At 57.3% G+C, this 25624-nt stretch overlaps 1 protein-coding gene across 5 annotated transcripts in view; it reads left to right on the forward strand.

Annotated features, from left to right (window-relative positions):
• Window positions 1–25624, forward strand: part of NFATC1 (nuclear factor of activated T cells 1) — a 103731-nt gene that overhangs the window by 10265 nt on the left and 67842 nt on the right. For all 5 annotated transcript variants that reach the window (XM_060118765.1, XM_060118768.1, XM_060118767.1 and 2 more), the window contains exons 2-3: window positions 4149–5226; window positions 21808–21967. In XM_060118765.1, the coding sequence (XP_059974748.1) occupies window positions 4149–5226; window positions 21808–21967 (1238 nt within the window). The remainder of the gene's footprint in view (window positions 1–4148; window positions 5227–21807; window positions 21968–25624) is intronic.

Raw genomic sequence — 25624 nt, forward strand, 5'->3', positions numbered from 1 at the left:
CAGGCAGCCAGGCTCTGGAGGCGCAGGCAGCAGAAACTGGGGGTGACGGGTGCGGATCACTCCAGTGGCCGCTGGTGGGACACGCATCAGCCTGAGCACCTCAGGGCTGTCAGGAAAGTTACTGGAAATGTTTTCCTTCCAGGTAAATGTAATCCCTTTGAATAGTTAAAGAATTCAGATTTGAATACGGTTTTGGTAGGAAATTGAGTGGAAGCTGGGAGGGATGCGGGGAGGGGAGAGATGCCCCCCCCACCCCGGCAGGAAGGCAGGCCCTGGGCAGGCTGGGACCTACCTGTACGCGTTTTGTCCGAAAAGGGAGAACTTCCGTCACCAGACTGTGGCTGAGCTCAGAATCAAGTTCAGGCACTTAAGGCTTTTCCTTTTTTTATTTAATTAAGGAAAACTCATGCTTAGAGGGTCTTTTTTGTGTTTTAATAAAAGCTTATGTTTTTCTCTTCCTCATTGCATCGCACTTGTTGACAGACGTTGGTTAAATAAAGGCCCCCCTTGGAATGCCCTGGGAGTCAGCGGACCCCCTGCTCCCCGTCTCCCTCTGGGGGCCGGGGGCAGGGGTGGGCACGCTCTCAGGTCCCTGCCACGACTCGGGCTCGGGACCACGAATGTGGCTGAGTCCTGTGGGCAGGTGGTGGGGAGGCCCCAAGCTGATTGCTAGGATTTTTTTGAATTCTTAGAATTACCTTCCTGCCAACAAATGGTGGTTCAGTGATGGGATCGGCTGTATCTTTTAAAATAAATGACAGATTCGCATGATATCCTCAGCTGGGTGGGAAGTGTGGGGATCTGTCCACTAAACCCGCTTCAAGGCCCCCCAAGGCCTCCGGGTGCTGGGGAAGAGGCCCGGCAGGCCCATTGAGGTTGTGTACGGACTCCCCGGGCCTGGGCTTTGTGCACAGTTTGTATGTTTCCCGTCAGTGTCCTGCCTGGACACTGTCCCTCCTGGAGTCGATGACTTGTCTTTAAAATGAAGTCCGTTCTTCGTCGAATGCTGGATGGTCTGTGCACTTCACGTGGGGGAAAGGGCTCAAAGCACACGGTGGCCACAGAAGCAAGGGTGCAGGTCTGGGGCACCTTCACTCCTCCCAGGAGCAGCCGGGTCTGGGGCCCTCCTTCAGCTGGGGGGCTGGCGCATTGTCCCTGCCATCTGGACGTTGCCCCCTTGCGGACAGAACGTCAAGGAGGCATGGAGCTCGTGCTGCATCATAGCTGCTGCCCCGGGCTGCGGGTGGAGGGGTGCCTGCCAGAAGTCGGGGCCCCCGGAGGCTGCTGTGCCGGGCTCTTTGTCCGCAGGAGCTGGGACCGGCCTCCTACGTGGGCCAGGGAAGGCGCACGTCCAGGCTGGTTCAGGCCGGCGAGTACCCTCTGGTGTCAGGGTGCAGGCAGAGGCGGGGCCCATGTGTCGGGCTGCGGGCCTGCAGGGGAGCCAGGGCGGGTGGGGTGAAGACCCCACTCGCTGAGGCGGAGCTGGAGAGCCGGTGATGAGAAGCCGCCTGAGAAACGCCAGAAATGCCGGTTCCGATGCTTTAGCTCACATGACGCCTGGATGGCGGGGGCGGGGCGGGGAGCCAGGGTCTCTGTAACTCACACTTGACCTTGGAACACGTCAGACGTAATACAGCTACTTGCTGAAGTGTCGTTACTGAAATTCCCGCCCTGGACGTATGTAATACGATTTATTAATGTTCTACTTACTGACCACGCAGCCCTCATCATAATCACACAACAGGTGGTGCAGGACACACCAGCCCGTCCAGCCTGCTTTTGGTTGACATCTGACTTACCTGAAGCCACACAGGTACTGGGAACGGTTTTTTGTTTCTCAAACTGGCAGTTCTGGTTAGAATGGTTTGGAAAGCGTTGGGCCAGCGGTGAAGGGACACCCTCTTAGGGGGAGGTCCGTGGATGTGGCTGTAACGTCCGTGTAACGTACCGCCGCGCTGTGGCCGCAAGGGGACCTTGGTTCTGCCCGGCGCATCGGCCAGGTGCCTCTGGGAAGAAACACAGAGCAGCGTTTAGGCTCCCACGGTAACTGAGAGAAGACTGGTTCCGTGTTGACACCACTACCGCCCCTGATGGGTCCTGCCCTCGCAGAGACCCCGGGGCCTCCTGTGGGATCCACACCCGCCCGCTGCCGGGGTCCCTCTGGACAGCACTGGCCCGGCCTCCTCTGCGTCCAGGGCCTCCGCTCACCCAGGCACAGGGTGGGGCTGAGGCGGGGGTGTCCGCACCTGTCCCAAGGGGGTCACCGCGTGGCGGGGGGGGGCCTCAGCGGCCTGGCCTGCAGCCCCCGTGCCCCCTCCTCCTGAGCAGTCTTGACTGTCTCCTCTGGACATGCCTTTCCAGGGTTATTAACCTCCTGTGTGATTTTTGCAAAGACTGTCCTCCGATTTTTAACATTCTATTACGGTTTTTGTGTTAAATGTGTCCGTGGGCCTGCGAGGGTGTTGGTGTGAGCGGGGGACCCGGCAGTTGAGGGGAGCTTCGCCCAGCAGCCCCAGGTGGGCTGGGCGCTGGCGTCGGGGTCCGGCCCCTGGTCGCGCCGCCCGTCCTTCCCTCTCGGGATGAGGGGGTGATGAGGCTTGCGGGGGGCATATCCGCGGACCCGCCTAGCCCCCCTCCGCCCAGGCACCGCCTCCCACTCGGAGCTTCTGGTTCCTCCGCTGCAGTTTCGCTTCTCTCCTCCTCAGGGTTCAGTCTCTCCCTGGGGCCGTTTACAATCCGGCACCGAATCTGAGCATCTGGACACTGATGCTTTCCCCCCAAAAGACAGCCCGCCCTTGACCCCTGGGGTGGGGTGCGGGGAGGGCAGGGCCTGTGTGCTCTCTCTGGGCCGCTCTTTTGGGGAGCAGCAGAGAACAGTGTTTTATGGGGCAGGGGATTCTGAGTGTAAAAGGATATAAGGGTCTGGGTTACCAGAGGGAGGTTGTATGCTCCTTCTGAAATAAGCCATAATGGAAATAGATTTCCCACTGTTTGGGGAGCTGGAGCCACTTCTGTTAATAAATCCGATGGGATGTGAACCTGTACTTTGAGGCCCTTGATTCTCTGGGGTCCGCCCAGGTGGGTTTCTGAAGCCCAGCATAAGGGCAGCACTGTCGTTGGATGAAGCGTCTCCAGGCTGGTGCGCTTGGCCCGGGAGGTGGTGTAGGGTTTCCTCGAGCAGCTCCATTATTCAGAGACCTTGGGAGCCTCAGCTCTAGGCACACGGTAATGAGGTACCCACGTGTTACAAAGGGTCTGTTCAAATTGGAAATCCAGACGTGTGGCTTTGCTGCTAAAAATGATTAATTACACTAGTAGTGATTTTTTAAAACATATTTTACTGAGGCTATAATCAATATATAATGATTTAATATATGGCTGTACATCAATATCCTCTGCTTCGTTTTTCCTGTAAAAGAAGGATTCTTAGGCCATGAGCCACCATCAGAAGGTACATGAGAGATCCCGGAACCTATGTGGTCGTCCAAAACCCTTGGGGTGTTTTCTCTGTCGCTGGTGCTGAGTCTATCACAGCGTCTTTAAGCGTCCAGGCCCCCGTGTCTAAAACCCGCCCGCCCGCCTGTTGGTGGGGCAGGTGGAGCACCGTTTTGGACCAGGCACAGGCCTGGGCCCTGGAGGCAGGGGTGGAGCAGGGTAGACCTGGGCGGGCTCGATGCTGCCCTCAGAGGCGTGGGGTCTGCTGGTGCAGGACGTGATGGGTGAGATGGTGAACGTGAGGAGAAGAAGGAAAGTGGGGGACGGTGACACGCCTGTTGGGCTGGGGGCTGCGACTGGGGTAGGGCAGGTGGTGGACGCAGTTTGTGAGAAAAAGCAGAAAAAAGTAAGGGGACCGGCGCTGCGGCTCTGCGGGAAGGATGTTTGCGCAGAGGGAAGCCCCGGTGGGCGCGTGTCCAAGTGAGAGGGTGGTGGCTGGAGTGGAGAGAGGAGGGGCCCGGGAGGGGTGCAGGGACCCTGCTGGCCAGGCCGGGGCTCGGGCTGCTTCTCCGCTGGAGCAGCAGTAGCGGAGCCCATCTCGGAGGCCAGGCCCGCGGGGTGAGGGGTGAGGCCGGTCCCGGATCGCGGGGTCCCTGAGCTCGTGGGTAGCGGTTCCGTGGCCAGCGCCTTACCCGTCTCCCCCTCCCTTCCAGAGCACTACAGTTACGTCACCTCCGGCATCGGCTCTGGCCTGCCCCTCTCCTCCGCCCACCCCTCGCTGCCGGCCCCGTGCCACGACCTGCAGACCTCGGCCCCGGGCATCTCCACCGCAGGCTACGGGGCTGCCCTGGATGGCGGGCCCTCGAGCTACTTCCTCTCCTCCGGCGGAGTCAGACCCAACGGGGCCCCGGCCCTGGAGAGCCCTCGCATTGAGATCACCTCCTACCTGGGGCTGCACCACGGCAACGGCCAGTTCTTCCATGACGTGGACGTGGAAGATGTCCTTCCCGGCTCCAAGCGGTCCCCGTCCACGGCCACCCTGAACCTGCCCAACCTGGAGGCCTACCGCGACCCCTCGTGCCTGAGCCCGGCCAGCAGCCTGTCGTCCCGCAGCTGCAACTCCGAGGCCTCATCCTACGAGTCCAGCTTCTCGTACCCGTACGCGTCCCCACAGACGTCCCCGTGGCAGTCCCCCTGCGTGTCCCCCAAGACCACAGACCCCGAGGAGGGCTTCCCCCGTGGCCTGGGGGCCTGCGGCCTGCTCGGGTCCCCGAGGCACTCGCCTTCCACGTCGCCGCGCACCAGCGTCACCGAGGAGAGCTGGCTGGGGGCCCGCACGTCCAGGCCCTCGTCCCCCTGCAACAAGCGGAAGTACGGCCTCAACGGCCGGCAGCTGTCCTGCTCCCCCCACCCCTCGCCCACGCCGTCCCCGCAAGGATCGCCACGGGTCAGCGTCACCGATGACACCTGGCTGGGCAACACCACGCAGTACACCAGCTCGGCCATCGTGGCCGCCATCAACGCCCTGAGCACCGACGGCAGCCTGGACCTGGGCGACGGCGTCCCCGTCAAGGCCCGCAAGACCACCCTGGACCACTCACCCTCAGTGGCGCTCAAGGTGGAGCCGGCCGGGGAGGACCTGGGGGCCACGCCGCCCACGTCTGATTTCCCACCCGAGGAGTTCCCGTCCTTCCAGCACATCCGCAAGGGCGCCTTCTGCGACCAGTACCTGTCGGTGCCGCAGCACCTGTACCCGTGGGCCCGGCCGCGGTCCCCGACGTCCTACACCAGGTAAGCGGGTCCAGGCGGGCGTGGGCCGCGGCAGCGGGTTCCCGAGGCCCGGGTGCCGGCAGGGCTGGTTCCCTCCGAGGCTCAGGGAGGATCCCGCTCTGCAGCGCCGGGTCTGCTGCCGTCCTGGCGTCCCTCCGCCTTCACACCCCTCGGCCTTCCCCCGGCCTGTGTCTGTGTCCGAATCTCCCTCTGTCAGGACCCCTCGTGCTGGTCGAGGGCCCACCCCAAAGACCTCACCTCACGAATTCTCTCCTTTTTAAAGGCCTGTCTCCAGGTGAGGTCATATCCGAGGTGCTGGAGGGGGAGCGGGGTCAGACCTTCGGGGACAGGAGTCAGCCCGTCACAAGGGTTTACCGACACGTGGGCTCAGTTTTTGTTTTGTTTCCCATAAAACCAAGTGACGCTCGCGTCTGTGTTTTTGGCTTCCCTGCTCGCACCTAATTGCCGTCACTGCGCTGTCGGTGCAGATGGGGCCTCGGCTCCGCAATTCCCCGGAGTAGCGCCCCCGCCCATCCCCGCCCGCCGGCGTTTGGAAACAGCGCAGCCTCCTCCTCCCAGGAGGCGGGCTGCCCGGCGGGAGCCTCAGCTCCTCCGAGCGTCGGGGCTGCTGGTGCTCTGTTGGGTCCACTTACTCAGCCCGGGGTTTTTATTTTTAACTAAACAGCTTTCCCAACAGGTGGGCCGCTAATGACCCCTGGCAGAGTGCTTTCTGCTCCAGGATTTTTATCAGGCGTAGACCGTGCACACGGGCCTTCCCAGGAGGTGCACGGCACGGCCTTTGCCGTGGGGGCTGCGGGGGCCTCTCCGGGAAGACGCATGTGTGACAGGCATGCAGGCTTCTGCCTGGAGATTCGGGTATTCGAGGCTTAGTGTTTTCTTGCTCCTGCTCCCTTTTTTGTTCTGGCGGCAAGACTGCATGGTAGGGCCTAGTGCCTTCCAGCCGTCGTGCCCATGAGATGAGGAGAGCGGATCAGTAGGGTTTCACCTGTTTCAGAATTTTCTCTGTTGTGCTCAGACCCTCTTTTTCTCCACAGCTAAAGCACACATGAGGTAGTTAGAGCTGCCAGCGGATAATGTAGTTCTAGGCGCCAAATGAACACAGCTAAACCTTTTTGGAAGTTTGTGGCAAAGAAACAGTATGAGAGATGACAATTTCTAAAGCATCGGACGGTGAATACGTCCTTTCTGCTGGCACGTTTAGGAGTCGAGAGGTAGAGAAGCGAGGATTACCACGGACTGGGAATCAGAACCTGGATTTAATTCATAAATGTGGGAATTTTAAAAATCCATTTGGAGGCATGTTAAAATATAAACACTGTTTATGCCAGCCGTCCTCTCTTTATAATCATTACTTAAGAAGAAGGATATTTTGAAGCTAACCTGCTCAAGCCCACAGGCCCCCACCCAGTTTAGGACCTTCTCATTTTCATGGACTGTGATGGGGCGTCAGTGAACCCACATCATCACTGCAGGTGCAAAGGTAACTACCATGTCTCCAGGCGCTGCTGTGACCAGACCCCACAGAAGGGGTGGCTTAAACAGCAGGCGTTTATCCCTCAGGGTTCTGGGGCTTGGAGTCTGCGGTCCAGGCACCGGCGTTGAAGTCCTTGGACCGGGACCACCCAGGGGCCTCGCCCTACCTTGACGGCCCCTGTAAAGACCCCGCATCCAAGCGCGGTGGCCTTCTGAGGTCCTGGGGTTAGGACTCCAACCTGGGACTTCCGGAGGGACCAGCTCAGCCTGTGACCCCCGGTGGCAGATGGGGTGGCTTCCTCAGGACCTCAGCAACGGGGAGCCTGCGGGTGTTTCTGGGGGTCGTCCTGCGTCAGGATGCAGAGCTGCTGCCTGCTGTCTGCTCCGGGGTCTCAGTGATGATTCCCCGGTTGAGTGACCTGCTCCATTTATCTCTTGGTCCCAGAGCTCTGGGCGAGGTGTGATGCTCCCGGCGTTCCTGTGAGTTCACGCCAACAAACCCCGTGAAGGCACCACACTTCCCCCCGAGGGTTTGAAGTCAACTTTTCCCACTGTTGTGGTTCCACATCAGAATATGTTTCCTGGTCCCTGGCGATGTGTTTCCGTGTGATCCCGTCAGCTGGTGCAGGGGGGTGGGGTGGAGTGGGCGGCTGGAGGCCACGGGAGAAGAGAGAGGTCGAGGCACTCACCTGCGGGGAAGGTGGCCAGACTTCCTGCACACGGGGTCTCGGGCTGCCCAGCTGGGGTGCCCGGTGCTGACAGGCTGCAAAGTCTGGGGTGGAGGGCTTATCGGGACAGATCCACTTCCCAGCCTGTGGTGCAGCACCTCTGGGCACTTCTACTTCTGTCTTGCCAGTAAAAGGAACTTTTTGATGAGAAGTGTGCAGCATTATTCTCTTCCCAAGGAATTTGGGGGCCATGGGATCACTGCCCTTTTGGGGTCTTTTTGTCTGTAGACCATGCGTGGCTCGCCCCTGTGTGCAGAGCCTTCTGATAGGCCCACAGGGTCACAGAATGATGCTAAATTCTTGCCACAGAAGGTTTGTGAAACCAACAACAGTGTTGGATAGACGTTCATAGGCTTTAAATAAGAGTTTAGACTTATTTTAGAACCTCAGAGAATGACGCTCCTGCTCTTAAAGCTTGGGAAACGCAGGTGACTTTTTTTAAGTGCTCCCTGTCCTCACGTCCAACAGGCCACGAGCCTCTTCAGGAAGGGGAGGGTCTTCCCACCTCGCTTCTTTCTGCAGGTGAGAAAGCAATTGCGCCAAGGATGGTACCGGGCGGCTCCCACGATCGGCCGTGGCGGTGAGGGTAGAGGTGACCGGCCGATTCCCACTCCCAGTGGATTGTTTCTCAGTGGTGGTTTTCAGATGGTGGCTTTCAGAGGACTTTGTATTGTCCCAAAGGAGCTGAAGTTTAAATGTCCATTGATTCAAGCAAACGTACTTGAGCGTCTGCCCTGGGCGAGGGTCCATATCCAGGGTCCTCGCTGTGTGTGTCCAGTGAACTTGAGTTTCCTTTAGAATAGGCTCGGGGAAGGTCCCAGCTTTTGAGGTCTTAATGTCTCTGTCTGGGCCCAGCATAATCTCTGAATTTGCCTTTAAAGGGGCAAAGTTACACGAGGAATGTGTAACACTTAAAAGGAAACTAGTTTGGGGAATGCGGAGCATTTTAAGGTGAGTCTTTTGTAACAGCAGCAGCACACGTGTCGAATTAAATTCCTACAGACAAACTTTGCTTTTGTGATTTGAGTAGTTAAAGAGTAGACTTTCTCCAGGGGCGAGGGCACATGATGAACAGGGTTCCTTGGAGCTGCTGGGTTCGGTGACCCGAGGGGCTGCGTGTCCAGATCAGTATTTCAGACGTGGTTTCTTTTAGGTTTTGGGGTCCGATTGATGATTTTAATAATATCCATAACCATTATGCTGTGTCTAACTGTTAGTTTCCAAAAGTCTGATGAAACTACTACTGACTCTGATTGCATTTTATAAGTTGTTTGAATATTTCAGAGTTTATCCTAATTTGGAATAAGATTAAATGAAGCTGGAGGCTGGTAGCAAATCCAACTACACATCATTCCGCTGGGGCACCCCTGGTCCCGGCCCGTCTGCACTCGGGTGGTCTCCATCAGGCCAGCCCACTCGGGCTTTTGGACCAGTCAGTAACTCCTGGGTTATTTTCTCTTTTCTGACCTGGCAGAGGATCTTCAGCCACGTCATCTGAAGATCACAAAAGGAAGCTCGCTGGGGACTCCCCTGGCGGTCCAGCGGTTAAGGCTTTGCGCTCCCACTGCAGGGGGCTCAGGTTCAGTTCCTGGTTGGGGAGCTAATATCCCATATGCGGCACGGCCGAAAAGTTAAAAAAAATTTTTTAAAGATTACCAAAAAAAAAAAAAAAAAAAAAGGAAGCTCACTGATAGTGAGCTTTAAAAAGAAGACAGTTTTGGGGGAGGTCTCTGCACGGTCCCCCTGAGCACTTGCTTACAAGACCCAGTGCCAGGGTCACATGTTCAGGCTCCACTAATAAGAGGTAGATCTGGACTCACGCCGTGATTAGCTCACCCCAGAGGCGCCCGCTGGCTGGGCCCCTGCTCCCCGGAGCCCTGACAAGTTTTCCCTCTAATCGGGGGGCATCGGGGACCCTGGGACCTTTCTCTGACGTCCACGTCCTGCTCCCAGGATGCTGGTGGCTGCTCGGGGAGGGTGGGAACCCAGCAGACAGAGGTCCTCACGAGGCCAGAGGCTGACCTTGGCCACAGGCCTGCAGAGGCTCCTGCAGGTGAATTTGGAGTCTGAGTGCAGGACCCGGGCTGTGTGTTTGTGCAGTTGTGCTTTCTTGCTGCAGGAGTATGTGGTCTCAGAGGCCCGAACCCTCATCCCCGCGGGGCAGGCTCTTTCTGGTTTCCCAGAGTTCACAGCTGACGCCAGGAAAGGTGCTCTGTGTACTGCCTTCCAACTGGAAAAATTAGCCTTGCAGATGCAGCTGTGATCTGTGGATTTGTGGCAGAGGGAGAGGCTTCTGCTGCACCTTTAGGGCCCTTCCCCCAAGGTGGACGTGGAGGATGTAGGCCCTGATTTCTCTTTTTGATGTTGTTCTATGAATGTCTATTTTTAGCCACGAAAAGGAGAAAGAGGATCCCAAGTACTTTTGCGTTCCTGAAGAGGATAACATAATTTGAATCTCTGTGGCTTTACACACAGATTTTTCAGTCTAGCCATTGAGATCTGCCATGTTGGCTGGTTTTGTAGATAATCCAAACGCCCGCAGAGTTTCGGCTACAAAGCCGGTCAGCTCCTGGCCTGGTCCTGCTCCCGCCGGGCCGTGCATCCATGTGCGTGTGAAGGCGGGGCTGCTGCGCTCAGGGGTCTCCCATCCCGGGGCCCCTTCCCGGGTCTCCAATCTTGAGATTTCCCAAACTGTGAGGAGACCCGACCCGGGGCAAGTGTCCAGTGACGACACGCGCGACTGACCACAGACACAACAGAATTGCTTTCTGCTCAGACGTTTTCCTCCGAGGAGAGTGTGGGGTGCTCATCGGGGACCCCGTGCACCTGCAGCACACCTGGGCTGGGCCTCCGGGGAAAGAAGGGAACGGTCCTGCCGGAGACTGAAAGGTAATCGTGAGGCAGCGATTGTCCACCTTTAAAATTCAGCCTTGGGCTTCCCTGGTGGCGCAGTGGTTGAGAGTCCGCCTGCCGATGCAGGGGACACGGGTTTGTGCCCCCGTCCGGGAGGATCCCACATGCCGCGGAGCGGCTGGGCCCGTGAGCCATGGCTGCTGAGCCTGCGCGTCCGGAGCCTGTGCCCCGCAACGGGAGAGACCACAACAGTGAGAGGCCCAAGTACCGCATAAAAAAAAAAAAAAAAAAATTCAGCCTTCCGTGAAAATTAATGAGCGGAATTGTATTTATATGTCATGATGGGCTTTGCTTTTTAAATAAATGCTTCTAAAATACCTTCTGGAAGCTGGGGCTTGACCCACAGCGTTGAGCTGGCTGGTTTTCGGTAAAGAAAGCGACCCGCATGTTGTTTTTCCCTCTGAGGTTTCCCGTCCAGGTTGGTCTGTGCTCTGAGCCCGCAACAGGCACCGGCTGCGAAAGCCCACGCGACTGGAGCACAGACGCGGTGCGTTAATCACGCACCGCGTTGCAGTGCTCTCAGCGCCGGTGCCTGTGTCACTCCGGCCACGTTGTTGTGAAGGCTTGTTGAGGTGCACGGTTCTGGCCTCTCCCTGCTCAGGCTTCATGTAGATTTAAGCGGCTGTTTCCGGGATCTGACCGTTCCGCTCAAGCACTGGTCATGCCTTGGAAACCCCGGGGCCCCTGGGGATGCATGATTTTCTTCTGAGAGTCACTTCCCACAGGTGAGCATGGCCACCTGCAGGGCAGTCACACCGTGATGATGCCTGATTCCCCTGAGCCCAGAGCTCTGCAGGGCCGTCGGGATGTGCGTGCACTGTGGCCTCAGCATCCCTCCCCGGGGACCTGGGCTCAGGGCCAGCGAGCTCACGGGAGGCGTGGATGGGTCTCACTTTACAGATGGGGAAACTGAGGCACTTGGAAATTGCTAGACACAAAACGAAATGCAAAAGGCTGTAAGGCTCCAGTTGCCCAATCTGGGGGTGCGAGGCGAGTGTGGTCACTGCAGGGCTCGAGGCTGGGAGGATCCAGTGAGTCCCCCACTGCGGGGGCACGTCTGGGGGCTGGACACGCACCTGTAGGTGGTACTGGAGTCCCACTGTTTTATTTCAAGTCATATGTTACAGGGGGTGGGGGGATGCGGACTCCGGGACGCTGCGGTCACTCGCTCTTGGTGTCCAGAGAGCACGGCAGCGGGAGCAGCGCCCAGCGGGCTGTGCCTGTCGGGCACGGGGCCTCCTCGGGCCTGACCACAGACTGAGCTCTGTTTCAGCGAGACCCTCGCTGGGGCTGTGGGCTTCTCTAGTCCTCAGGGAGCAACGTGCCTGATGCAGGTACATTCCTGTAGATGATCTGAGAACAGCTTATTTATTACATCCTGAGCCACTGAAGTCTGCTTTAAACTTAGAGTTTGGAAATGGACTGGTTACTGTTTCATGACTGTCCAGGTTTTTCTGTGGGTCCCCTATTAAAACAGATTAAGGATGAACTCTGGGAGTTGCCCCCTGACTGTCCTGGCATCTCTGGGTAGAAATCAAATCTGAGTGTCAGTTTCATGGCTTATTTATGCCCCATCCTACATTAGCTCGGCGGTTCTGTTTCTTGGTTTTTATAAGCAGTGTGGCAGGTATCATCCGAGCTTTCTCAAGCTCTGTAGTGACTAGTTAGCAGCAGGCACTGGCGGCATCTGAAAAGGCATTTGGGGCCCAGTAACAGTCACAAACACGCTGGCATCTGCCCCCTGTAACAAGCATGAGGGCCAGCGGAGAAGCAGAGGGACCATCCAGGGCTCAGCTTCCCACGGGGGTCCTCACCAAGTAAACATGCCTCCACCCATCCACCCACCCACCCATCCACCCAGCCTTCTTTCCATCCACCCAGACATCCATCCACCATCCAGGGCACGGGCCCTCTCTGTGCCCATTGTTCTACTCCAAGAGTGGACGTGAGGGAAAGGCAGCGTCCTCCCTTGTCTAGACGGTTCTGGTCCCTGGGGACAGAGGAACTGGGTGCCAATGCAGTTGTCTAGTCTTGGGTCAGGAGTAGCCCCAGTAGTTTGAGAAATTCCTCCAAAGTAGCTTATTTTCCACCTCAGCTGGATTTCTGGACAAGAGCTCTTTCTGTGCCACTGGGCTGCCCCCACACTGAGTTGAAGGAGCACCTGGTGTCCTTAAACGTGTCTTCTCTCGGGAGACGTTTTAGGAGTTGGAGGGCTTGTTTTCCTGGAGAACAGAGGGCCGGCTCTGTAAGAGGAGGGCCCTACAGCGATGCCGCCCTCTTGCGAGCCGAGGAGGAGACCCCAGGTAGCCGTCCGCCCCAGGGAGAGGGGCCGGGTCCAGTCTGCCTGGGGGTCCTGGAGGCTGCCTGGCTCCCCCCGTGCAGGTGCAGGGCGGTGGGAACGGTCGGGATGCAAGTCTGGACGGCAGGGCCTGAGAGGCTTACGTGAAACTGGCCTGTTTTGGGGGTGCGGCGGGGTGGACGAGTGGTGCAGAGTGAGGGTGACGGCCGTTTTCCGGAAAGCCGGAAGGAAGTCTTCGCCCCTTGGGGTTCTCCACACCCTGCTCGGTGGAGCCGCTAAAAGCAACGGATTCTTACGAAATTCCTGAATCGATCATTAAGAAAAAAAAAAAAAAAGAATCTCTCCACGGTGACCTTGCTGTTCTTGTTCTGAAAGTTCCAGGTCGTGACTGAGTTTGAATTGGATTCCTGAGCAGACCTGGGCCTGGCAGAGCCTCCGAGAGCGTGGAGAACGAGCAGGTGCCCTTCCTGGGCTGCCCGCCTCCGGAACACACACCAGGCACCAGACCCCGTCCGTGCCCCCCCAAGTCCCCAGGGCACGGGAACACGCTGGGGACCAGTGGGGACACGTCAGGGCCGAGGTGGCAGCGAGGAGGGGTCTGGCACTGGTGTGACCCCGACGGGCCTCGGGGGGATCCCGGGCCTCACGACAGGTCACTGGCCGCAGACTCTCGGGGCGCAGGTGCCCTGCCTACAGCACCCCGAGGGTGGGAAGGCCGACGCGGGGCTCTCCTCTCACCTCACTGGCCTCCTTGCAGTTTACTGCCCGGCTGTGTCCCTCGGCCCCCTGTTCACCCACCAACGTCTCCGTAAAAGCACTTTTCCAGCTTCCGGGAGTGGTCAGGGCACCTCCTCCAGGGCACCATCCTCCTCGTGGCCAGTCCTGTCCCCGAGTCCCCTCAGCGCCATCTGAGTGACAGTGCAGGGGAAGCCAGTCCCAACAGCTGGGGGTGACCACCTGAGACCCCCAGCCGTGAGTTCCTGTCTGAGGCCTGCCCCCCGGTCCCATCCCTTCCAGACCCATCAGACGTGCAAGGCCAACCCCGAAGGACTTTGGCCTTTCGTGGATCACAGCCAGCCCTTCCCCGAGAGCTGCTCCCTGGGAGGGTGGGTGGGTGGGTGAGGACGCCACCCACGGCCCGTGAACCTCTGGGGGGTCATCAGCGGAGAGGTCGGCTTCGCCAGGGCGCCCTCCAGGAAGGCCGACCTTTCTGGTGTGGGAGGAGCTTTCTCACCCATGCCTGTCGGGGGCCCCGGGGGGAGCTGGGTGGACCTTGGGGCGAGGTGTGTGGTCCCGGTCAAGCCTTGGCCCACGGGAGCCTTTGGCGGCCCAGAGACCCTGCTTGATTAAATAGCCAAGAACTGAGCTGATAACCTTTTTTAAAATTAGAGGGGAAAAGACAAAACAAAGCAAGTAAGTTAGGCGGCCATGGGCTCCCGACCCTGGGAAAACGCGTTACTTTGAAGTTGGGCTGATGTCCTTCCCCTTCTGCTCTGGTTCTCTCTCTCATTCAGGCGGACTTCAGTCCTGCCAAGTTCAGTTTGTAGCTTCAGCTCTTTTAGAAACAGAAGAGTCCTGAAAGCTTTTACAGTTTTCTTCTAAGTGATAAGTCCATATGAGCCTTAGGTCTCAGAAAATTCAGAATTGAAAGGATTCTACCCAAACCATCTGAACAAAAGAGCAAGCCACCCTCCCCGGGTGTCTACACGGAGGGAGAACTTCACAGCATAGGGGCTTTGCTGAGGCTCTCGTATGTGGCACCTTGCGGTGGGATGTCCAGTGCACGTTGGTTCTCTGACGTTGAGTGGACAAGGCCTTTTTTCCGGGAGAAGGTTCCAGAAGGGCTCCAGGCTCGGGTGCAGCCAGTTTAGGGAAGTCGCTGCCTCTGACTCAGAACAGTCACCGAGCTCGCCAGGGCAAGAACAGGAGGGTGAGAAAGTAGATGATTTGGGGGTTTAAAATTCATATCCTTCACTATAGATACTTTTTATTTTTATTTTTTTAATTTTTAATTTTTATTTTTTGCTATACGTGGGCCTCTCACTGTGTGGCCTCTCCCGTCGCGGAGCACAGGCTCTGGACGCGCAGGCTCAGCGGCCATGGCTCACGGGCCCAGCCGCTCTGCGGCATGTGGGATCTTCCCGGACCGGGGCACGAACCCGTGTCCCCTGCATTGGCAGGCGGACCCCCAACCACTGTGCCACCAGGGAAGCCCTGTGGATACTTTTTAATGCCGATAAACAAATAGGAAAGAGAATCCCTGACGGTTCCCGGCCCTGGAATATCACCGCGGTAACTTGAGTGCCTGTTTCTCAGCTTCACTCTTTCACTCTGTATCACAGAAAACCAAACGTGTACACGAGTCAGACTAGTCACGGGTCGCCACGCCCACGCCTAACTGACTGATTACTTGTGGTCCCCTTGCCTCACCTCCTCACCCACACCCGTTACTTTGCGGTAAATCCCAGACCTCGTCAAGTCTTACCCATCGATATTCAGCGTGTCTTTCAGAGATGGGGGCTCAGTTTTAGAAACGAATCATGACACCGGTAGATACCGTACCCGACACTGATATGTGATTTAAGAGAATCCCTTGGTATCACCGACCAAGTGTCCAGACTCCCCTGACGTACTTTCTCCAAGGTGGTCGGATTCCAACTCCAGGCCTCCCGATCGGCTCCGGTGCAGAAATCTCTGTTTTCCCCGCGCTCAGCTGTAGGGGGCTCGGCAGGCCCCAGTCCGGGTCACCTGGCACACTCCTCTGTCCCTGGTGTTCGCGGGTTTTCCTCGAATTGGTGCAGAATCGGGGCCTTGCTGGGATGTGGCTCCGAGTTTTGGCGAAGTGGTGCGTGCTGTTCCCTCAGAGGCGGGTTCTGGCGTCTCCGTGGTGGTAGCGGTGGCCGAGGAAGTGGTTTAAATGGAGAGGCCTGGGGTGAGCAGGTCCGGCCCGAGCCCCGCCCCACTGGCCATCGGGAGCACAGAGGGGTGGTCGGGACTGAGGGAGGCTGTCCGGAGCCCTGAGCCCTGCCACGACCTTGGTTTTGAATCAGTGCGAATGGCCGCCGTCCGTCTGTGTCCCCGCGGTCAGCCGCGCTCCAAGCTGGGTCTCCTGTGCTGGAGAAACATGTCATGGGCAGGCTGCCCCCGCGGAGCCTGGCGGGTCAGCTGGTGTCCCTGGGTCCTGCTCAGGGGCGGGTTTGGTTGGTATCGAGGCGCGTGCAGGCAGTCGGTAGCGCCGAGGTCGGAGCTGCAGTCTGATAAACACCTGCTCCGGTGCGGCACAGCTTTTGCTGAAGTGCGGGAGGCTGTCTGTGAAATCCTTTGTGTGCTGGAAAGACTGCCCTGGACTCGCGGGTACCCAGGGAAGCCCCGAGCGGGTGACCGCAGTGGCCGGGCAGGGAGGAGGGGCCCCGGGCAGCTGGGGCAGGGCCTGGATGGGGGCGGGAGACACGGGCTGAGAGAAGTTCAGGTTCGTCTCGGGCTCTGCATGCCCGTGGCGAGGTGGGCTTCGGGCTCCAGGCCGTGAACTAAGCGTCAGAAAAGATCCTTCACCCTTTTGCCACATGAAGGAAGCACAGAGATTCAATAGGACGTGAAAGGCTTTCTGGTGGCAAGTGGACGGTGGCAGCAACTCCAAGAGCAGGGGATTCAGATTGGGGCCCCGGGGGGGGTCGTGTGGCTCCCTTCCTTGTGTCGCACGAGCCGGCGTCCCCAGCCGGGAGGCCAAGGCCGGTCAGGCCAAGCCAGGCCGCTTAACACCCACTCACAGCGGGGCTCCTGGTGGCTCGGGGAGGCCATGGGCCTGGTCCACCCCTCGGCCCGGGGGGCGGCGTGATGGTGCCCGTGGTAACAGGTGGAAACCGCAGACACTCAGCGCCGATGGGGCACCAGCGTCGCTCCTCGGCGGGGGGTGGGGGGGCTGTGAGTCGCGGCCTCCAGCCTCTTCTTTTTTGTGGTTTTTTTTTTTTTTTGGCCACGAGGCATGTGGGATCTTAGCTCCCTGTCCAGGAATTGAACCCACACCCGCTGCATTGGAAGGTGAAGTCTTAACTACTGGACCACCAGGGAAGTCCCCAGACTCTTCTTCTTTAAACGAGAGCAAAAGGAACGTGATTCAGGTCCTTACGTACCGAATGCACAACAGCCATTTAGAAAAACCTATTTGCAAGAATTCCAGACTCACAGAGAGTTGCAGAGAGATCTGTGTCCCCTTCAGCCAGTGTCCCCAACAATGACAAGCTGATATTAAGGACAGTGGCCGTCATCCCGGAGTGGCCTTTGGAGACCCCGAAGGAGCTGGAGTTGGGGTGTGGGCTGCCTGGAGTCCCACGTTGCCAGTTAGTCAAATACGTGTAAGAGGTCAGGGGACGCTTGAGAGGCCTGGAGACTTTCAGAGACGTTACCACTGGGGGTTCAGAGTGTTTCAGTTTATTGTTACCACGTGATGGGTGCGTGTTACAGTGTTACAGGAAGATGCAGCCTCAGAGTGCCCTTCCCTGTGTGGTTTGGCAAAGATTAAATCCATCGGTCCCTGTGTTGGCGAGGCCGTGCAGGGGACCTGACCCCCGGGAGGTGTCAGGAGCCCCAAGTGTTCATGCTCTTTGACGGAGGCTGTGGATCTGTGCTGAGGAAATGACCAGAAAGGCCACCAGGGTGTCACGCTGGATGTTCACATCTCTGGTATTGATAAGGGCAACAAATTGGGAGCAACCCACAAGTCCATCCACAGAGCACTGATCAGTCATCTACAGGACAAGATGTGGCGCTGAGATCAAACCATTTTTGAACAATATGCTAAAATGCTCAACATGTGATCTTTACATGAAAAAAGCCAGGGTATCACACTATGTATTTTATTTTGTTAAGATCTATCCCTTTTGTGTAAAAATACTTACAGATATATGCCCAGCTGTGGAGGTAATTTCTCTGGTTGATTATGAGAGACATACGTGAGTGTGTGGAGAGAATGTAAAATAGCTTATGTTTGTACAGATCAGCTGCATCTTAGATTCGAATTTAACCGTGTGTTGTCTTGGCTGCATTGAGTGTGACTTTTTAAAAAATCAAGTTAAGTTGGAGGTGAGTTTGAAGTTATTCAGCAGCCCTGGGCTGAGGCCATGAGAGAACTCTCCTGATGTGGTCCCCGTGGCGGCTCCTCTCCGGGTCGTTGGTGACCCCCAGGAATGACGCTGCGGCTGCAGGGCCCGTGACAGGGTTGCATTGGGACAGCGCAGCCGTGAATCACCGTCCTCGCAGCAGGGGCCGCTGCGTCTTGGAACATTCCTTCCAGTCTTAGGCCTTTTCTCTGAATCAGAGATACATTTACATTTTTTTGTGGAGCTGCCAAACTCATGTTGAAAATTTCCAACCCAAAACAATAATTTTAATTGTCTGTATTACAGTATTTATTTTGTGGACCATTTTAACTTGAAACTGTGCACACACTGTGTTGCTGGCTTTGTCCGTGATTCAGGAGCCAGGTATTTCCCCAGATCTGTTCCTCTGTCGTGTTCAAGTGCAGGACGGCTCAGAAGACGCTTGCCCTGCGCGGACGGCGAGGGCTTGCACTCTCCATCCTTCCATTCTTCCCTTTCCGTCGCACACACTCGTTTTTTAATTTCCTGGGAGTCAGGTGAACCTAACTTTTATTTTGTTTTTCATTTGTTTCTTTTCTATTTGTAGCAAAGGACAGTCTTTTCACTTAGATCAACAGTATGTATAAAATAACAGAACAGATTAGTACGTTGGATATTCTAAACGGAGACGTGGTCCCCTCCGGGCGGGGTGTGCTGAGCTGGGCAGTTTGTCTGGGGGTCGGGAGCAGCTCCCGTAAGATGCTGGTTACCGAGGGCCGACCTCGCACTCGAAGCTCGTGGCTTGCAGGTCCTTCTTCCCAGCGGTGTGGCCGCATGTGTCGCTGATAACCACGGCAAGAAAGTGCCTCTGAGCGCCACAGCCCGGGAGACTGGTAAACGCACCACGGAGCTTCGCCCACCAGGAAAACTCCCATTCGATTGCTGTTGAACGTTTCTCAGAAGCCACCTGACATTGGTGGGGGGCGCAGGGGGCTCCTGCGCTCAGCCCGTGACTCGGGCGTTTCCCTTGTCTGGGCATCTCGGAATCTCCGCGCACACACGTGTCCGTCCCATTCTTCTTGGTCACGTCGTCTTGAGTTTTCCAAGGCTGTACTTAGTGAGAACCGGGGGGCGGGGGGGCATCTTGTTGACATGGAATCAAAATGTAGACAGCAGACGGGGGCCCGGGAGGTGGGCGATGAGCAGTCCCACCCGCCTGCGGTCTCGCTTCCTGAAGAAACCTGGGTTTAGGTTGGCCGTTGAATAGAGGGTTTTCAAGTGCAAGTTGGTCCTGGAATCCCACACGTAGTCTGGAGGAGGGGCTTCCCAGGGTTGGAAGGCCTCCCATGCAGACGGTGATTTTAGGGCCCAGCAGGGTGGACACAGGGGCTGAGGGACACACTCCAAAGCGGCCTCTGTGCCTGCACGGAGGTCCTGGCCCTGGGGAGGTGCTGGTCTGCCCCACCTCCGCTGGCGTCTGACTGTAGGACAGGCCCACTTCACTGTATCTGCGGCGGATTCCAGTTAGGATTTTTTTTTTTTTTTTTTTTTTTTTAGTTTCTGCTTTATAACAAAGTGAATCAGTCATACATATACATCTGTTCCCACATCCCTTCCCTCTTGTGTCTCCCTCCCTCCCACCCTCCGTATCCCACCCCTCTAGGTGGTCACAAAGCACCGAGCTGATCTCCCTGTGCTATGCGGCTGCTTCCCACTAACTATCTACCTTACGTTTGGTAGTGTATGTATGTCCATGCCTCTCTTTCACTTTGTCACAGCTTACCCTTCCCCCTCCCCATATCCTCAAGTCCATTCTCAAGTAGGTCTGTGTCTTTATTCCTGTTTTACCCCTAGGTTCTTCATGACATTTTTTTTCTTAAATTCCATATATATGTTTACATACGGTATTTGTCTTTCTCTACTAGGCATATACCCTGAGAAAACCATAATTCAAAAAGAGACATGTACCAAAATGTTCATTGCAGCTCTGTTCACAATAGCCCAGAGATGGAAACAACCTAAGTGTCCATCATTGGATGAATGGGTAAAGAAGACGTGGCACATATATACAATGGAATATTACTCAGCCATAAAAAGAAACAAAACTGAGCTATTTGTAATGAGGTGGATAGACCTAGAGTCTGTCATACAGAGTGAAGTAAGTCCAGCTAGGATTTTAAATTTCTCACTGCCTCGACACAGACGCAGCCTCTTCTCACGTTAGAGCCTTTGATTTGCTGCTCGAAGGTCGAGCTCAGCCCCACTGGAAGGCCCGTCTGCCCGGGTGGCATCGGGGCTGGCGGTGTCCCTGGGAGCCAGTGAAGACTTTATAGTGGGGTGTGGTGTGCGCGGCCTGCGTCCCGCCAGGCTCTCAGAACCGCCGCGTGCTCTCAGAGGGGCCCAGCGGGTGGGGCTGCAGAACCCGAGGGTGGACAGGGTGCCCGCAAAGCTGACTCAGCAGTAACTGCACGTGCGTGGCGAGGTGATTCCGTTTCTACCGTCACTAGAAAACCATGAACGCCCCCGAAATATACTGTCCTTTCCAGGAGTATTTTGCACGTTTTTTAGAAATTACATGTTTGATTCCAATTCAAGCTGATTTCTGGGCTTTTTCTCCTTTCAAAAAGTACCTTTATTCTATCTACTGTTTTGTGTTTTAAAACTCACCCTGATTCATAGTCTGAGATGTGGCGGAGCAGCTGGGGGACGTTTGGGGGAAGCAGTGGACCGACTCCTTCCAGGCGGAGACGCCACGAGCTCTGCGTCCGTGTGTCTGGGCCTCTGAACAAAACCCGCCCTTCCCAGCCACCCGTCCCAAACAAGCCGCCAGCATGCATGGTGTCTCTGCTGCACGTGCGGAAATGAACACATCAGTGACAGGCGGAGCGGGGCGAGGGGACCGTGGCGCCCAGACGGCGGAGACTCCGGGAGCGAAGGCACCTTCAGGGCTGTGTGTGGAGGGCGAGACCTGGGCGCCTCCCATCCACCTCTGCGGGGGCAGGGGGTCCTCACACTGCTCCCGCCCTGCACCCCTCCTGGCCGGCCCTGGCTTGGCTTCCAGACACCTCTGAGGTCTGACGAGCAGCATCTCTGTTGGGTCAGGCTCTGCATCCGAGAGGGGAAGGGTAGGGGCTGTCACCGTGGGGACCCAGAGCCACCCCCCCGCACTGGGCTCTCGTTGGAGGAAGGCAGTGGGTGGGCCAGACCCCAGCTCCTGTGAGGGCCTGGCGGCCTCTGCCTGTGGACTGTGGCTTTTGGGGGCCAGCCTTTTGTCTTTTTACAGGGCAGGACCCTGAAGCACTCTCTGTAGGGAGAGCAGGACCTTTGGCCTCACGTGGACCTGGTTTCAGGTGGCAAATGGCCTCCATCTCCCATCTGTACAGTGAGGCTGTCAGTGCCCCAGAGGTTGAGGTTGTCGTGGGCCCCGTGGACCCCTCAGGCAGGGCCCGGCTCACTCTCCTCTCCCCTCTTCAGCCTCCAAGTGACAAACCCGGCTTGCAAATCTGCCTTGGGCCCCAGGGCCGCTCCCTTGTTCTGTGGATCTTTGGCTGCAGCTCACTCGTGCCCTGGGTGGGCGGCTGCCCAGTTGTCGTGCACGGATCACGGGATGTAGGGGGCTGGGCAAGATTGGGCAAACCCGCCATTTTATCAGGGGCCCAGCAGCACCCCCGACGGTTCACTCCTGCCCGCAGCCAGCATGCGTGGGACAGAGGGGATCGGAACCAGGCCGCCCAGTTCTGAGGCCAGGCTGATACAACTGTGATTCTGAAAAGGTCTTTAATTCTGGAACCTATCTTATTAGGGAGGTTAAATAATTTAGAGGCCTATCATGAAGGAAGGAAAACATTTTAAGGCCGTGCGGGAAAATGTTTCCATCTTATTCAGAAGCTCGTCATGAAGGCCTGACAAGGCTCTGGGCGTCCATCACGATCGGGTTGCCATTGGCTGTGTCAGGCCATTATCCTTATCGATGAGAATTTCAGATGCAAGCCTGGCAGGATGAGCTGCTTCTCAGGGCCCCAGAGTCTTCGGTGGGTCTGTGGTCTGCGGGAAGCCGTGGCATGAATGTTTAATGCTCTGTGTTCCCTTTCAGCCCGTCTCTCCCTGCCCTCGACTGGCAGCTGCCGTCACACTCAGGACCGTACGAGCTGAGGATCGAGGTGCAGCCCAAGTCTCACCACAGAGCTCATTACGAGACGGAGGGGAGCCGGGGGGCCGTGAAGGCGTTGGCCGGAGGACACCCCAGTGTGCAGGTACCCACTGTGCTCTGACCCCACGTCCTGTCCCTGCTGCAGGGGCAGCAGCTGGGGCTGGTTTAATCCAAAGGCCACTTTGCGGTAACAGCTAACAGCGCCTTTCATTTTCTGTCTTTTTTTTTTCCTTAAATTCTCAGCTCCCAACCAGTTTAGCTAAATATTTTATACACAGTCAAGTCCCAGCTTTCTCCTCAATACCTATAATGGTACAATGAGAGTACCTGCTCTACTTGCTTCTGGAGCTCATAGATCAGCTGTAATCGTTACACCTGAGGTTCGTCTTTGGTGAAACTGCTTTGGGGGAGCAGGCGATACCCTGAAGATCGTGGGGGTGTGACCAGCCCGGCGGGGTTGGGAGGACTCCTCTGGATGGTGTTCAACTAGGAGGCAGAACGGCTGTAGCTTTTGCTTGTGTTTCCTGGTGGGTAACTGAGGTGACCTCGGTACAGCCTGGCTACTGCTTTGTCCCGATGGACAATGCCCTTTATCCCCACGTGTCCCTGAGCGGTCACGTTTGACTCGGAAAAGATGGGAAAGAGGGAAAAGAGAAGCCAAGGGGAGACAGTGTGTCCAAGAAGATGCCCTGGGCCACCTTGAGGGTCCATCTCTCTGCCTGAATGGTGGCCAGTGGGCAGTGTGGCCTGGGGGCTGCTGTCTAGACCTCGTAGTAGACTTGACCTTGGTGCTATTTAGTTTTAAGGTGTCCTGGAATAGGAAAATTTAAAAGAAAAGAAATATACCTTTGAAATAAAAGTGCTTTATTTTTGAGGACCTTTTCTTTAACAAATCTGTAGAAATAGGTGTTCAGGGTTATTAGAACCAAGGCCTGAAGCTCCTGCTGAGAAGCTGCCCCTCGATTCTGATCCAGCTGCGCTGCATTTTGTCCGTCATTCTGCCGCAGAGGTTCCACGGCGTACGCCACATGCTGGATGCCGTGCACGCCACACACGGACGGGCAGGGGACTCCTCCTGGGGCCCCTGCTCTGGGGAGAGTCAGAGAATCGAATCCAGGGGCCCTGTGCCCTCTCCAGCCCCGAGGGGAATGGAGCCCACCTCTGCCCAGCCCTCTGCTGAGAATTAGCCCCATCCCCCAGATCTCAGATGGGGACAGATGGGAAGAGCATGCAGCCCTGCTCTGCCCGCAGCCGCTGTTCCCCTCCTGCATTGGCCGTGGCCGCCCACCTCCTGGGGCTGCTTCCCCAAACGTGGCCACCCTCCTTGTAGCACGTCTCCCTGCGGCCGTCAACAGAGCCTTGACCAAGGTCTCCTTGGGCCACGTTAAGATTTGTCCAAAGCGAAGCCCGTCTGCACGGCTGCTGCTTCTGGTTTGGGATTTTCAGAGGCTACTTTTAAAGAGTCCGTTCTTTCCTCTCTGAAGCCTTGGACCCTTTGAGGTGGTGGTTCCCAAAGTAAGCCTCCCCAGTGTCCCTTAGAGATGCGATTCTCTGGCCCACGCGCCCCACTGGGCCCTGGGTCTGCTCACCAGCCCCAGCACTGGAGTGCCGGCTGGGACCCGCCACTTTGCTTCTCAGCTGGGGACAGGAGGAGTGGGGACCTGCTGTGGGGTGTCGGGGCCGGGGTGGCATCAAGGAGGGGCTGCTCCGGCCTCGCCGGGGGCCGGCGGGGCTCTGTCGGGGTGGCTCTGGGTGCCTCTCCCCAGCCTCACACACCCCGGGGGAGATGGGTGCACTCGGCGTCAGAGTGAACATGTTCAGAGCTGGTGTCCAGGCCGCGCCCGCCATCCCACACCTGTGGCCCTCCTCCAGCCCAGGAGGTAGACGTGAACTCGCGGACAGGCTGTCCTGCAGGCACTGGCGTTTGGTCACACGTGTCACCCCATCAGCCCAGCGTCTCCCACCAAACCCCTGTGATGTGACCTGTGACTGTCCCCTCGGACGCGAGTTTGCCCTCTTGCCCCGGAACTGTAGCCGCACGGCGCTGATGGAGACGGTTCTCCCCCGTCTGTCTACGCCCCCGCCTGTCCAGTCCGCTCCCCAACCCTGTCATTTAGGGGATGGTGCAAGCGGAAGGGGAAGCGGCAGGGCACCCCGTGTTTGTATTTGATTCCATTTAGATAGATAACAATACAGCTTGCGAGGGCAGGAGGGCACAGAGACGAGCGCTGGTCCGCCGACGCGGCAGTCAGGGCCTGGAGTTGGCGGGGTGACGTCAGGGCGACGTCGGAGGCTGTGCGCTCGACGCCGGTTAATACCCACTTGGTTGGCCGCTTGACTTGGGAAACGCAGAGCGGGCTCAGCAGCGCCCAGCGGCCGGCGGCCCTTTCAGGTCCCCTCCCGGGCGGAGGCAGGTCGGATAATGCCTGTGCTTAGCCAAGTCCATAAACGGTGTTTAAGTCCCTTCCTGCTACGGTTTCCACTGGAAGAAAGTGTGTTGCTGCTGAATGGAAAAGACATTACAAAGGTGAGGAAGCAGACTGTTCAATAAGGAGGAATGAAAATAAAGCAGCAGAGAAATAATGGCCCAAAGCCCCCGTTTCCTGTAAATTACCTTGGCGAGGGCAGGGAGCCTCGTGCCCCTTGGACACCCCTGTCGTGAGATGCACAGCGCGGGGCTGAGGCCCTGAGCGAGGGCCGTTCCTGTCCTTGGCCTGGTGGCTGTGGCCCTGGGGACGAGGGCGTGCCCCGCCTCTTCTGGGGGCACAAGGATCCCACCCCCTGCAGGGTCCCAGCGCCGCGCTCCCGTCCCGCCGGGCAGATGTCCTGGGCCCAGGGCAGTGTTAATCTCTCAGTGTAGATGAGGTGGAGAGGACTGGGACGGGTGGAGGGATTCTGAAGCTTGAAGCCGCGTTGGAAACATCTTAAGAGTGAATCCTCCAAAATTATTTCGAGCTCAGTGATGGCAGGATGGGCGGGGCTGCCTCTGGGTTTAAGCAGAATGAAGGCCCCTCCCCCTGCCACACAGCTGAACCTCGAGAGGAAACCAGGCCCAACAGAAATGTCAGCCTCTATCAGCATTCCTCCTGCAAGAGGGCTGGTACTGTAGAGTTCTCTGATCTGTCTGCCGTAGACGGAGTCTGTGTGCAAGGTGAGATGAGCAGGTAGACAGAGGGGCTTTGGGGTTTGTTTTCTTCTTCAGTTAGTGGAGCACAAACTGGATAAAAATAGAATTTGCACATAATTGTAAAACAGATGAAAACAGAAAGCTCTCTCAGTTGCCGTGAAAGCCCAGTAACCACAGAGTTTTATTCTGCGCTGTGAGCTATTTTAGCACATCCTCTGACCCCAGCGGCTCCCCGGAGCCTCAGCCACAGGCTGATCCACACGTTGGGGAGACAGTCGCTCCCGCTGGCCGTTCTGCAGTCAGCTGGTCAGAGGGAAGCCGGGTTTTGGTTCCGGGGCATGCAGGCCGTCCCTCGGAGCCGCTGTCACATGGAGCTCAGAGGAGGCCAGCGGTCGTGGGGACTGCACCAGGGGCTTTTGCTGCCCTCCTAGGACAGCCAGCTCATCGACTTGCTTCCGCATCCCCAAGCTTGCCGTGAAGTCAGGGGCAGTGGCCTTGTGTAGGGCAGAGGCCCTGCCGGGCCCAGGGAGGACTCCTGCATTTTCCGAGCATCCAAGACGCAGGGGGAGCTGCCTCCACCTCTGAGGCCCCCTCCTCTGAGTCTAGGAGACGCGATGAAATGCAGAACCTTCT

The sequence above is a fragment of the Mesoplodon densirostris genome, chromosome 15, assembly GCF_025265405.1.
Source record: "Mesoplodon densirostris isolate mMesDen1 chromosome 15, mMesDen1 primary haplotype, whole genome shotgun sequence".
In the NCBI taxonomy this organism is placed as follows: domain Eukaryota; kingdom Metazoa; phylum Chordata; class Mammalia; order Artiodactyla; family Ziphiidae; genus Mesoplodon; species Mesoplodon densirostris.